At 49.0% G+C, this 14,819-nt stretch overlaps 1 protein-coding gene across 2 annotated transcripts in view; it reads right to left on the bottom strand.

Moving 5' to 3' along the window:
* Window positions 1–4,885: 4,885 nt before the first annotated feature.
* The window catches only part of ORC3 (origin recognition complex subunit 3), a 67,907-nt gene continuing 57,973 nt past the window's right edge, over window positions 4,886–14,819 (bottom strand). For both annotated transcript variants that reach the window (XM_068149239.1, XM_068149248.1), the window contains exons 18-20: window positions 9,580–9,696; window positions 6,137–6,216; window positions 4,886–5,028 (exon numbers count right to left, since the gene is read on the bottom strand). In XM_068149239.1, coding sequence (XP_068005340.1) covers window positions 4,923–5,028; window positions 6,137–6,216; window positions 9,580–9,696 — 303 coding nt within the window. In that variant the 3' untranslated portion in view covers window positions 4,886–4,922. The remainder of the gene's footprint in view (window positions 5,029–6,136; window positions 6,217–9,579; window positions 9,697–14,819) is intronic.

Here is a 14,819-nt window from a genome sequence, read left to right as displayed (position 1 = left end):
AAACCGAAGGCCTTGGTTAATCTGGTTTTAAGGTAGTGACGTGCAAATTATTTTCCAGCAGCGCTCAGATAGCGTCTGCTGAAAGCAGCATGTACATCCTGGCTGTGGTTTTTGTGTCTAGATGTGAAAGCATATAACCATAAGATTATTCAGTGTTTTTCAGGGTAGCAAAGGAAGGAGATTCAAGATGTCTTGCATGCTGATGCTTGAGATCTGCCTGTGTACTCCTCCAACAGCACAACTTAGCAGATTGGGGTTAGAAGCTGTTTGCTGAACGCTTCCATTCCCAGGCTGGAATGATTTAGCCCTGATTCCACAGCAGGGAGGGAAAAAAGCCAAGGTTAGTGAAGAATTAAGAGTTCATGCTCGTAGTGTGTAAGTGTGACCTTTGTGTTGGAAGCCATTCTCTGAAGTGAAAAGTAGGAGGATGAAAGGTTGGCTTTTACAGGTACCTGGCTTTGTCTTGTGTTTTACTGCTATTGCAGACATGTAGGCAATGGAATAATGTGTGTTGGAAACCAGTAGTGCAGTGAAGAGGTGTCAAAACCAAGCCATCTGCAACAGAAGGAAAAATGGTAAACTATTCAAACAGGAAGCAAGGTACTTTCAGGTCTGACTCTTGGCAGCAGCTTTGTAAAACAGGAGGTGATAATCATCCCTTCCGAGGTGAGGCTGCAGCGCTGTTAGTTTCAGAGGGGGTTTATTGGGTGCTGTTTGCTTTCAGTAAACATTGCAGCCAGAAGGTTTCCTAGAGTGTCTGCAGCACATGCTATTGCTGTGCAGACAGTTGTAGGAACTTCACATTTTGAAATCATGTATATATTTGCTCTGGAAATCCATGTGTGTGTTTCAGCCAACAAATGCGAGGGTGAGTTTGAAACACAGAAAGTAGTGAAATGAATTATGAGCAGAACAGAATCAGCCAGGTTGGGAAGGGCTTTCAAAATCGAGTCCAACACCATCCAATCAACTAAACCATGGCACCAAGCACCCCATCCAGTCTCTTCTTAAACACCTTCAGTGATGGTGACTCCACCACCTCCCTGGGCAGCACATTCCAATGGCCAATCACTCTGTGAAGAACTCCTTCCTAACATCCTGCCTAAATCTCCCCTGGTGCAGCTTGAGACTGTGTCCTCTTGTTCTGGTGCTGGCCACCTGGTAGAAGAGACCAACCCCCACCTGGCTACAACCTCCCTTCAGGTAGTTGTAGAGAGCAATTAGGTCTCCTCTGAGCTGCTTCTTCAGGCTAACCAATCCCAGCTCCCTCAGCCTCTCCTCATAGGGCTGTGCTCCAGACCTCTCCCTAGCTTTGTTGCCCTTCAATGAGCCCCATGTAAAATTCATACTCTACAGCCAGGCAATCTGCACACAGAAAACCTGATGTTAGAGCCCTAGCAGAAGGTGCATTTTCACAGCTGTAGTGTCTCTGCTGTTAATGGTGCTGGTTCAAAATTTGGCCATATTAAGCTCTTTCCAGGCAGCTGAGACTGAGTTCATGTCCAGCCTTTGAGGAAGGCAAACTAAATGAAATTTACCACCAGTTTTAAGTGTCCAGTCTTCATAGAATCAGTCAGGGTTGGAAGGGACCACAAGGATCATCTAGTTCCAACCCCCCTGCCATGGGCAGGGACACCCCACACTACATCAGGCTGGCCAGAGCCTCTGCCAGCCTGGGCTTAAACACCTCCAGGGATGTGGCCACAACTACCTCCCTGGACAACCCATTCCAGGGCTTCACTCTCATGGTGAAGAACTTCCTCCTCACATCTAGCCTGTATCTCCCCACCTCCAGCTTCATTCCATTCCCCCTAGTCCTATCACTACCTGATATCCTGAGAAGTTCCTCCCCAGCCTTCTTGTAGGCCCCCTTCAGATACTGGAAGGCCATAATAAGGTCACCTCAGAGCCTTCATGTCCTCCTTGCTGATGAAAATTAAGCTACACAATACTTCCTACATGATTTTAGCCAAGTGTTTCCTCTTCACGTCTTAGTCTGAAGCGTGCCAAGTACTAAGGATTTGATCCTGGGAAGCTATATAGCATAGTAAAACACTGGACTTGAGGCTGCAGTAGTTAGCAAGTACAGGGAAGAATCAACTATTCTCTTCATTGCTCTGTTTTGATGTCAAGTGGCCTGCACATTTGGGGGTTAAAGGCCACACGCTTGAGGCTTGCTCTCAGAGGTGCAGGAATTAGATGGTGTGGGCTTATCTTGCAGTGGGTGTGGGTGGGTTAGGGGAGGCTGGACTCAAGTGGCAGAGCACAGCAGTGTGGAACACTCATCCCCATGGAGCATTCATCTCCACGTCCTCTCTCAGGTCGGTGAGACAGCTGGCTCTTGTTTGGCTGCCTCCTTCCATTTGTCAAATGCAGTGGCAATTTTCTACTGCCTTTCCTCTCTGCTGTGTGAAAACCTTTATAGAAAAGAACACTGATACAGGTCCCCTAGATTGGTCTCTGGAGTGAAGGAACAGTGGTGAAATTTGTCCTGGTGGAAGAGAGGAACTTCTGCAACTGCTCTGCTGAGATACTAAAGAATTCTTGCTCTAGGTGTTGATCACTGTGTCCCCCGAGGTACCTCTTTAGGCAGGACAAAGGCTGATAAACTCTCCTCAGACTCTTAATTTGCCTGGCAACATTCAGAACCTGGCCCTCCTTTAAGTGCAGCAGGAAGTGTGACTGTGTCTCTGCAATTAGAGGAACTGGCAAACACATGACTCCTACCCTCTGAGAGTATTTAAAACAAGCCTAACCTATCTTGCATACATTCCTGGGTAAACAGCCTGGTAAGTTGTAAGTTTTTAATGCCACTTCCCCCTTTCCAAGGGCAAATCTGCCTCCTGCAAGTGATTCCATCTTCAGCCCTCCAGGCTATAGTTTCTGTTTTGAGTAGGCTGAAGTGCCAGGGGAACCAAGTGGAAGCATCTGAATTACAGTGGTGGCTGAACACATGCACTAAGAGCAGCACTCAAATGCCTCAAATAGAAGGGAGAGGTCTCTAATCCTTTCTTGGTCAGACGAGAAGGTCTGGGATTGGTTTTGGAAGCAAATAAGAGTCTTTTCCAATAAATGCAGTAATCACCATTCCACTTTGAAGTAAGCTGAGAGGGACAAAGTCTAAATGCTGTTCTGTAATGGCAGCCCTTTCCTAGGTGATAAGACTCCACCCATAGTGCTGCAATGCCTGCATGGATTGCAGCCCAGGGGACAGTTATCAATGGACAGCAGACACAGCACAGGGGAAACCCTTTGGCTTCTAAGGCTTTTCTTGTGGTGCCAGCATTGCCACACTCACTCCCCAGCTGAGGCTGAAGAAGGGTGAAGAATGCAGTAAGGTCTGCAAGGTAGCTTTTGGGGGCCAAAAAGAAAGAAAACAGGGGTTGGCTAGGACACACCTCTATTTCTTGGAGACCTGGAACCAGGGCTAGGTTTCTCTTAACCTCAGCTTCCTTGGGCAGCAGCCCTCCAGCAGTGCACATGGTTTTCCACTGCTTGGGCACAGCACTTTATTTGTGGCTTTTGTTGCAGTCAGGCACTGACTCTGAAGAGCAGTCTCTCTGTCCTGACCAAAGGCCCAAGCAGCTGTGAGCCTTCCTACAAAGGGCACAGCCTTGGTAACCTGTATGGAAGTGCAGGTACTGCTCCACTGGCAGCAGCTCAGAGAGTGGATGCTGGGCTTGCACACAGCCACATAGTGAGGGTTCTTCTGACCCCTCAAGATAAGCATTGCTTTAACACACTCAACCAGCAGTTGTTTTCACACAGCTGTCTGTGTACAGTACAAACCTTCAGCAAAGACCAAAGTTGCTGTGTGCCTTAGGTGTGGATTTTGCTACCTCCTGCCAGTGCATGAGTGCCATGTTCTCACCTAGTCTATGCTGAGCCAAGTTCTCCTGACTAATGTAGGTCAGCAGAAAAAGGGAATGATTACAAGAGTTTTTCAAAGAGCACAGATGTCAAAACTACTCTCCCTGAGCCTCACAAAGGAGCTGTCAGGCACTTAGGACCACTTCTGGATTCTAGAATCATACAATTAGGGTTGGAAGGGACCTCAAGGATCATCTAGTTCCACACCCCCCCTGCCATGGGCAGGGACACCTCACACTAGATCAGGTTGCTCAGAGCCACATGCAGCCTGGCCATAAAAGCATCTAGGGATGAGGCTTCCACCACCTACCTCCCTGGGCAACCTGTTCCAGTGTCTCACCACCCTCACGGGGAAGAACTTCCTAGCATCCAATCTTAATCTACCCATACTATTTTTGTTCCATCCCCCCTAGTCCTATCACTACCTGACATCCTAAAAAGTCCCTCCCCAGCTTTCTTGTAGGCCCCCTTCAGATACTGGAAAGCCACAGTAAGGTTTCCTCAGAGCCTTCTCTTCTCCAGACTGACTTCCATTCTGCCCTCATCAGAGAGGTGCTCCAGCCCCCTGCTCCTCCTCCTGAACATGCAGCAGAGGCTGAACAGGGAATCGTACTTGGCTTTATTTATTTCTAAAGCTGTAGTTCAAGGATCTGGAAGGCATTTCATGACTCAGAGCTCATCAGCCCGTGAGCAAGTTAATAACACTGCTTCATCACTTCTGTTGCTTACACAGCCAGTGCTGTCCTTTTGGCTTGCTAGCCCGAATTATATCAGTATAGCATTAACCACCACACATCAAAGAAGATAAAATCTGGCACAACAATACAGCCTCTGGAACATGAGCATTAATGGAGCAGTACATTACAGAGGGAGGCTGACTCTTACAAACCAACATTGCTATTCATGCCCAGCCGAGCACTCCAAATGTATCTCACAACCGGCAGGCAGCGCTGACTTTGACTCAGCATGCAAAGTAAGTGCAGGCTGGTTCAGTGGGAACAGCCCTTGCACAATGTGAGGAAGAACAGGTTTATTAAGATCTCACTGGCACATTAACAGCCTCCCCATGTCAGCCTTGCCACGTGGTCTGTCTTCTGCTTGCTGGGCTTGATGAAGCCTAAGAATTCCAGTTCAGAAACAGCTCGAATAAAACGAGCGCTGGACGCCGCAGTGAAGGAAAGACGTGCGCTTGGTGACACACACTGAGCCAGACCCCATGCTCTCCAGCAGGGGAAGAAAGTGCTAAGTCATGGTAAGCAGACTGCCCCAGCTGCTCTGGGCACATGGAAGTGGCTGGAAATGAGGGGAGTGTGACTTGCCTACAAAAGCCTTCACTCGAATCAGTGTTCCTTCTGCTACGTGCATACCGTGTGGCAGTGAAGGAAGAGTTCAGCGGCCAGGCAGAGAGGGACCTGGGGGTGCTGGTTGATGGTAAGCTGAACATGAGCCAGCAGTGTGCCCAGGTGGCCAAGAAGGCCAGTGGCATCCTGGCCTGCACCAGGAACAGTGTGGCCAGCAGAAGCAGGGAGGTCATTCTGCCCCTGTACTCAGCACTGGTTAGGCCACACCTTGAGTCCTGTGTCCAGTTCTAGGCCACTCAGTTTAGGAAGGAGGTTGACTTGCTGGAATGAGTCCAGAGAAGGGCAACAAACTGGGGAGGGGTTTGGAGCACAGCCCTGTGAGAGGCTGAGGGAGCTGGGGTTGCTTAGCCTGAAGAAGAGGAGGCTCAGGGGAGACCTTGTTACTCTCTACAACTACCTGAAGGGAGGTTGTAGCCAGGTGGGGGCTGGTCTCTTCTCCCAGGCAGCCAGCACCAGAACAAGAGGACACAGTCTCAAGCTGTGCCAGGGGAGGTTTAGGCTGGACACAGTACTCAAGGTGTGGCCTAACCAGTGCTGCGTACAGGGGCAGAATGACCTCCCTGCTCCTGCTGGCCACACTATTCCTGATGCAGGCCAGGATGCCATTGGCCCTCTTGGCCACCTGGGCACACTGCTGGCTCATGTTTGGACTACTCAATTTGGTTTATGGATTTTTGGTTCCATTTCAGACCCTGACAGCTCCTAAGGACAAAAGCTGCTCTCCTACCACTCTGAGCTTGACTTTCTCAAGCTGATATTTTCAGTACCTGTTCTCAGTATTCTGTGATGTTTTCAGTATCTTAAGGCAGTATTTCCCTGGGAGTTACTCACCAGTGCATGTGATCTCAAAAACCCTACTTTGTTCATCCTATAAACATTTGAGTGACAAACACGGGAAAGGATACTGGATAACATCATCATCCTGGTCTGAGGAAGCTGCATCTGCCTTTGGTCCCTCAGCTGCCATCACCACAGTTGAGAAGGCCTAGAAAGGGAAAAGCAGCAGAGTTAACACATTACACAGAGCTGCATGTGAAATAATGAACTCTGAGCTGATGAGTGTCACTGAGGAGGAATGAGATCTTGGAACAGCAACTCCAAGAGAATGTCAGTTCAGCAGCAGTTGAAAGAGCAAGCAAGGTTACATATTACCATGGCAGGAATACAGAATGAAAGACATCACTCTGAACTTGAGTGCCTTCATTTTAAATCCCAGTACAGCTCTGGTGCATGACCCAGCCTCAGGGAAAAAAGAGAACTGAAAAACATTCTCCAAGTGAGGCTGCTGAAATGTTCTGGAAACATCACAGTATCACAGTATCACTAAGCTTGGAAGAGACCTCAAAGATCATCGAGTCCAACCTGTCACCACAGACCTCATGACTAGAGCATGGCACCAAGTGCCACATCCAATCCCCTCTTGAACACCTCCAGGGACGGTGACTCCACCACCTCCCTGGGCAGCACATTCCAATGGCTAACAACTCTCTCAGTGAAGAACTTTCTCCTCACCTCGAGTCTAAACCTCCCCTGGCACAGCTGGAGACTGTGTCCCCTTGTTCTGGTGCTGGTTGCCTGGGAGAAGAGACCAACTTCCTCCTGGCTACAACCACCTTTCAGGTAGTTGTAGAGGGCAATGAGGTCACCCCTGAGCCTCCTCTTCTCCAGGCTAAACAATCCCAGCTCCCTCAGCCTCTCCTCATAGGGCTTGTGCTCAAGGCCTCTCCCCAGCCTTGTTGCCCTTCTCTGGACATGTTCAAGTGTTTTGATGTCCTTCTTAAACTGAGGGGCCCAGAACTGGACACAGTACTCAAGGTGTGGCCTAACCAAAGCAGAGTACAGGGGCACAATGACTTCCCTGCTCCTGCTGGCCACACTATTCCTAATGCAGGCCAGGATGCCATTGGCCTTCTTGGCCACCTGGGCACACTGCTGGCTCATGTTTAGGTGGCTGTCAATCAGCACCCCCAGGTCCCTCTCTGTTTGGGAGCTCTCCAGCCACTCTTGACCCCAGCCTGTAGCTCTGCATGGGGTTGCCGTGGTCAAAGTGCAGCACCCAGCACTTGGATTTGTTAAATGCCATCCCATTGGATTCTGCCCATCTGTCCAGTAGGTTGAGGTCCCTCTGCAACATGAAGGAGATAAGCTGGCTGTGAAGAAATCTCTAAAACAGAGGGGCAGCAAGGGACTGTGTAGGAATCTTCTGTCCACTTGGTGTTCCCAATACCCAGAGAAGACAGCAGCAAGCAAAACATACTTGGGACAAGTAAATGGCAAAGCCTCTGCACTGCACATGCACAAAACAGAATTAACCATGGTTGGGAAAGACCTTTGAGATCATCACCCAACACCATCTAATCAACTAAACCATGGCACCAAGTGCCTCATTCAGCTTCTTCTTAAACACTTCCAGTGACGGTGACTCCACCACCTCCCTGGGCAGCCCATTCCAATGGCCAGTCTCTCTTTCTGTGAAGAATTTTTTCCTAACATCTAGCCTAAACCTCCCCTGCTGCAGCTTGAGAATAGTACAGCTACAGAATTTCTTGTCAGAGGATGCTGTGCTTGCTTCTAGAAGTTCCATGTAAGTGTAACCTTTTAAGCCAAATAGGCTTACAAAGTACAGAGAAACCATTCCAGTGTAGGGACCTTCAGAGCTAAACCATGACTGTTCATAGTATCATAGTACCATAGTATCAGTCAGGGTTGGAAGGGACCACAAGGATCATCTAGTTCCAACCCCCCTGCCATGGGCAGGGACACCCCACACTAGATGAGGCTGGCCAGAGCCTCATCCAGCCTGGTCTTAAACACCTCCAGGGACGGGGCCTCAACCACCTCCCTGGACTGCTAGCTAGGGTGTCTCTAGAGAATGTATCACATTAATCTTAGAATCATAGAATGGTTGGAAGGGACCTCCAAAGGTCATCTAGTTCAAACCCACTCTAGTCAGCAGGGACATCCTCAACTAGATCAGGTTGCCCAGAGCCCTGTTGAACCTTACTGAGTGTCTTCAGGGATGAGGAGCCTCCATCACCTCCCTGGACAACCTGTTCCACCACCCTCAAAGAACCTGTTCCTCACATAATATCATAGTATCAGTCAGGATTGGAAGGGACCACAAGGATCATCTAGTTCCAACCCCCCTGCCATGGGCAGGGATACCCCACACTACATCAGGCTGGCCAGAGCCTCATCCAGCCTGGGCTTAAACACCTCCAGGGACGGGGCCTCAACCACCTCCCTGGACAACCCATTCCAGGGCTTCACCACCCTCATGGTGAAGAACTTCCTCCTCACATCCAGCCTGAATCTCCCCACCTCCAGCTTCATTCCATTCCCCCTAGTCCCATCACTACCTGAGATCCTGACAAGTCCCTCCTCAGCCTTCCTGTAGGCCCCCTTCAGATACTGGAAGGCCACAATGAGGTCACCTCGGAGCCTTCTCTTCTGCAGACTGAACAGCCCCAACTCCTTCAGTCTGTCCTCATAGGAGAGGTGCTCCAGCCCTCTGATCATCCAGTTTAAATCTGCTCTTCTCTAGTTTGAAGCCATTGCCTCTTGTCCTGTCACCACAGGCCTTTGTAGACAGCCTTTCTCCATCCTTTTTGTGGGCCTGCTGTATGTTCTCTTACTATATTCCCTCTGCTTTTGGTCACAATAGGAGACAGGCTAGAAGGACATTTGCTCTTCCCTAGTACAAGTATTCTCTCCAAGAGGCAAGGAGCAGCACTTGCCTGCTTCCATGAAAGTGTCACAACATTCTTAAAGTGTATACACTTTAGAGGACACAGTCTCAGGCTGTGCCAGGGGAGGTTTAGGTTGGATGTTAGGAGGAAGTTCTATGCAGAGAGAGTGATTGCCCATTGGAATGGGCTGCCTGGGGAGGTGGTGGAGTCACCATCATTGGAGGTGTTCAGGAGGAGACTTGCTGGGGTGCTTGGTGCCATGGGTTAGTTGTTTATGTGGGTTGGATTGGTTGATGGGTTGGACATGATGATCTTGAAAGTCTCTTCCAAGCTGGTTTATTCTATTCTACTCTAAAAACAAAGGGGAAAAGAAAAGTAGGCTTTGTAATGCTTAAAACCTGATCAGGGCTGAGCATAAAATGGTAGCAGATGCAAAAGATTCTCATCAGAGGGTAACAGTGTTGAAAAGAAATGATTCACAGTAGTCAGAGGAAGATTCTGTGGGCTGGTGATCCGAGCTGCTGGGTGTTCCTGCACAGGAAGGACCGAGGCACGCCGTGAGTGAAGCTGTCAGAGGGGGCTCTACAGAATAGCAGACAGGGAGCATTTAAATCAAAAGAGTGAAAGCAGCTCAAGGTACTCATTGCAGGGTCACCTACCTCCAGCCAATCAACGAGGTTGATTAATCTGCCACACTCCAGGTGGAGCCTGTATGCTATGCATATGTCAGGGGCTTTGTTAGAAATGCCTCCTCCATCAGTTTGCAAAGTTTGATTCTGATGACAAAGACAAAGCAAGCAGGAACTCTGGTCAGTTGTTAATCTTGAACAATCTCTGGGGCTACAAATAACAGCACTTCAAGGAATTCACACGGCAGGTAGTTCAACCCAGTGTTTACCTTTTGTGTTTAATGGCAAGTTGATAATGCAGAGGGGAAAAAATACCCCAGCAACCCAAACCCAGGAGAACAAGAACACACACCATTACAACCCCACACCATTACAACCCCTCCAAGGACCTCACTCCTGGTGTTCCTTCTACAGCTGTGTACACTCAGTCACTCAGAGTAGAGCCTGCACGTCTGATTAGGCTTTTCCCCAATTCTTTTGCTAGTTCTGTTTACAGATGAGAGAGAAATAGCCTCTTCTATGGATTGGTGATGATTTGTCTCAGGCTCCATTATAGAATAGAATAAACCAGGTTGGAAGAGACCTTCAAGATCATTGTGTCCAACCTATCATCCAACACCACCCAACCAACTAACCCATGCAACCAAGCACCCTGTCAAGTCTCCTCCTGAACACCTCCAGTGATGGTGACTCCACCACCTCCCCAGGCAGCCCATTCCAATGGGCAATCACTCTCTCTGTGTAGAACTTCCTCCTAACCTCCAGCCTAAACCTCCCCTGGTGCAGCCTGAGACTGTGTCCTCTTGTTCTGGTGCTGGCTGCCTGGGAGAAGAGACCAACCTCTGCCTGTCTACAGCCTCCCTTCTGGTAGTTGTAGACAGCAATAAGGTCACCGCTGAGCCTCCTTTTCTCCAGGCTAAGCAACCCCAGCCCCCTCAGTCTCTCCTCATAGGGATTATGTCCCCAGCCCTCCCCCAAGGCAAGAGGAATCTACTAAAAAGGAAAAGTTCTTCTCTCATCTTTCAGTTTTATCTTTTAAATGTAGCAAGCAGTTCTCTGGCTTGAAACTCAGCACCTATAAAGGCAATAGTCTAGTTTCTCAGAAACTCTCCTATACATCAGCACTGAAGTGATTGCTTGAGGTGGATAAAATATAGAATCACAGAATTAGTCAGGATTAGAAGGGACCTGAAGGATCATCTAGTCCCAGCCCCCTGCCATGGGCAGGGACACCTCATACTAGATCAGGCTGCCCAGAGCCACATCCAGCCTGGCCTTAAATACCTCCAGGGATGAGGCTTCCACTACCTCTTTGGGCAACCTGTTCCAGTGTCTCACCACCCTCATGGGGAAGAACTTGTTCCTCAATCTCCTCCTCTAGCTTGGATCCATTCCCCCTAGTCCTATCACTCCCTGACACCCTAAAAAGCCCCCTTCAGATACTGGAAGGCCACAGGAAGGTCTCCTCAAAACCTTTCCTTCTCCAGACTGAACAGCCCCAACTCCTTCAGTCTGTCCTCACAGGAGAGGTGCTCCAGCCCTCTGATCATCCTTGTGGCCCTTCTCTGGACACCTTCCAGCACGTCCATATCCCTCTTGTAATAGGGGCTCCAGAACTGGAGGCAGTACTCCAGGTGGGGTCTCAGCAGAGCTGAGTAGAGGGGGAGGATCACCTCCCTCGACCTGCTGGCCACACTTCTCCTGATGCAGCCCAGGATCTGATTGGCTTTCTGGGCTGCAGGTTCACACTGCTGGCTCATGTTGAGCTTCTCATCCCCCAGCACCCCCAAGTCCTTTACTTCAGGGCTGCTCTCAAGCCATTCCCTGCCCAGCCTGTGTCGGTGCTTGGGAATGCCCTAGCCCAGATGCAGGACATTGCACTGGGTCTTGTTGAACCTCCTGAGGTTGGAACCTCATGCACTTGAGCCAGAAGCAAGTCTCTATAGAGCTGTAGAATTTTCCAGCATTTGCTACCAGTTAATTTTTTTGCCCAGTTTTTAGTTCAATGCAGTCTAAGAAGTCAGCTCTCTTACCATGAAAACAACTGCTGATTGCTCCTTTCAGTTCAAAGAAATGTTTGCTAAAATGCTCTACAAGCTCCTTTTGGGACATCTGCCAAGCCCTTAGCAAGGATACCTTTCTAAACAAATGCTTTTCAAGGTGGGGGAAAAAAAGGTGGGGCAAAGAATATAACTTTGCTGAAGAATCCCTAGCTTGCCTTCCATAGGTCTCAATCCCTGAAATCCATGAGACCTGGATTCATTTTGGACTCTCCTGAGGCATTTCACAATTTCCAGAAAGCCTAACAATGTTTGTTTATTCTACACAAGGAACACAGAAGCTGCAGACATTGGGTTAGTGTCTGTCAGTTCAGGCCAGATGGTGTCCATATAAAGGCTGTGTGACACAGCTAAACCCTCCAAATGTTACAATCCAGACACAATTTACCAGACCATAATTCAGGAGAGTTGGACAGGACAGGACAGGACAGGACAAGACAGAATAGACAGGACAGAACAGGACAGGACAGAACAGAAGAGAACAGAAGAGAAGAGAACAGAAGAGAAGAGAAGAGAAGAGAAGAGAAGAGAAGAGAAGAGAAGAGAAGAGAAGAGAAGAGAAGAGAAGAGAAGAGAAGAGAAGAGAAGAGAACAGAACAGAATAGAATAGAATAGAATAGAATAGAATAGAATAGAAATAGAATAGACCAGAATTAACCAGGTTGGAAGAGACCTTTGAGATCATCAAGTCCAACCCATCATCCAACACCATCTAATCAACTAAACCATGGCACCAAGCACTCCATCCAGCCTCTTCCTAAACACCTCCAGTGATGGTGACTCCACCACCTCTCTGGGCAGCACATTCCAATGGCACATCACTCTGTGAAGAACTTCTTCCTAACATCCAGCCTAAACCTCCCCTGCTGCAGCCTGAGACTGTGTCCTCTTGTTCTGGTGCTGGTTGCCTGGGAGAAGAGACCAACCCCCACCTGGCTACAACCTCCCTTCAGGTACTTGTGGAGAGCAGTAAGATCTCCCCTGAGCCTCCTCTTCTCCAGGCTAAGCAACCCCAGCTCCCTCAGCCTCTCCTCATAGGGCTGTGCTCCAAACCCCTCCCCAGCTTTGTTGCCCTTCTCTGGACACCTTCCAGCAACTCAACATCATTCCTAAACTGAGGGGCCCAGAGAGTTCCTCAATACTTTCAAATCCTTCTGTGTTACTAGCTGGCTCACCACTGCCCAGACAGACAACCCTACGCCTTTCTTCCCCCTCCTCTGCTACTTCTCACTCTGGGGCTTCCTACACTTTGCACTGATATTCTAATCTAATCTAATCTAATCTAATCTAATCTAATCTAATCTAATCTAATCTAATCTAATCTAATCTAATCTAATCTAATCTAAGGCCAGAAGTTATCACAACCAAGAGAAGATGGTGGCATTGAGAGTTAAGTGCACTCTCCTGGATCAGGCCCATCTCTAGAAGTCAATTTCTAGCTGGACCACGCACAACTGCTGAGGAGGATCCAGAGAAGGCATTACTGACTGCCACTGCAGGATCTCTGCCAGCATCTGAAAGGTTCAGCCTGCCTTGTGATAACTAGGCCAAGTCTTTGCAGCCTAGCAGGAGGGAGCTGCAGCTGCATGCAGGGAAACCTCAGCTTCCTGAGGCAGCAGCACACGGGTTCTCCCCAGAGGAAATAGCCAGCCTGATGAGCAGGAAGCTGCCTGAGAACGAGCAACCAGCTGTGAGGCCACAAGTACAGCACAGAGGGGCTGCTGCAGAAAGAGTGTGGCAGTGGGAGCAACCCAGAACACTGCTGATGTGCTTCTCTGGTTTCATCCTGCCCCAGAGGCTTGACAAGAGGACACGCTCCTCCTGCCTAGCCCTAGAATCGATGTTACAACTTTCCCAAGGACCAAATGCTACTATCCCAGCCCTGTCTGGCAGCTCAATTAGAATCATAGAGTTGTCAGGGTTGGAAGGGACCTCAAGGATCATCTAGGTCTGACCCCCCTGCCATGGGCAGGGACAGCTCACTCTAGATCAGGTTGCTCAGAGCCACATCCAGCCTGGCTTTAAAAACCTCCAGGTATGAGGCTTCCACCACCTCCCTGGACAACCTGTTCCAGTGTCTCACCATCCTCATGGGGAAGAATTTCTTCCTAACATCCAATCTGAATCTACCCATTTCCAGTTTTGTTCCATTCTCCCTAGTCCTATCACTCCCTGACACCCTAAGAAAGTCCCTCCCCAGCTTTCTTGGAGGCCCCTTTCAGAGACTGGAAGGCCACAAGAAGGTCTCCTCAAAGCCTTCTCTTCTCCAGACTGAACAGCCCCAACTCCCTCAGTCTGTCCTCATAGGAGAGGTGCTCCAGGCCCCTGATCATCCTCGTGGCCCTTCTCTGGACACCTTCCAGCACCTCCAGATCCTTCCTGTAATAGGGGCTCCAGAACTGGACACAGTGCTCCAGGTGTGGTCTCAGCAGAGTAGAGTAGAGGGGGAAAATCACCTCCCTTGACCTGCTGGCTATGCTTCTCTTGATGCAGCCCAGGCTGTGATTGGCTTTCTGGGCTGCAAGTAATTGCAACTTGAGGACCTTTTGTTTCACAGCAATGAAAGAATCTTCATGGGTAATAGGGCTCACTCCTTGAGATCCACGTGAAAAAGTGCCCTTCTTAACCCCAGGTCAAGAACAAAACTTGGATGCCCCTCTGAACCCCAGAGAGAGATCCAAGATCAGATTTTCTTGTGCTGACACAGCAGTTAAGCAGTGCCTTGGTGGTATTCTGAGTTACAACTTGCTGAATTTCCAAGTGATCAATGAAAACAGAATTGCCCCTTGGTTTTGTGTGGGGGGTTGGGGGGTGGTGTTTTGGTTGGGGTGGTGGTTTTTTGTTCTGGTTTTTCTCTGTGTGTGTTGATCCCCCTCCTCTCCCTAAAAAGTATCATCCCTGGTTCACATTCTGCTGAATAAATAACTGGACTAGATGCCTGTAAGAAATGCACCACATTAATCATTTGCTGGTGCTCCACTGAAGCAGATCCTTTCTTTTTTTGGGTCCTAGCTCTCTGGAAGAACTGGCTCTAGAGAACTTTGCTCTGGTCATGGCCCAGGAAAGCACAAGCCATGCAGAAAGTCATGGATACAATTAAGAGGGGAAAAAAAAAAGCCATTTCTTTGGCTCACAGGGATTAAAATGCTAAGCCAGGTACACTGCCAATATTGCTGCTGTTAGAAACGATGCCAAAACTTCACCATCTGC

This window comes from Melanerpes formicivorus, unplaced genomic scaffold (genome assembly GCF_026170545.1).
Source record: "Melanerpes formicivorus ecotype bairdi unplaced genomic scaffold, bMelFor1.0.p_v2 SCAF_2, whole genome shotgun sequence".
NCBI classification, from domain to species: Eukaryota; Metazoa; Chordata; class Aves; order Piciformes; family Picidae; genus Melanerpes; species Melanerpes formicivorus.
Note: the sequence above shows the minus strand (reverse complement) of the source record. Positions and strands in the feature narration are given on the sequence as shown.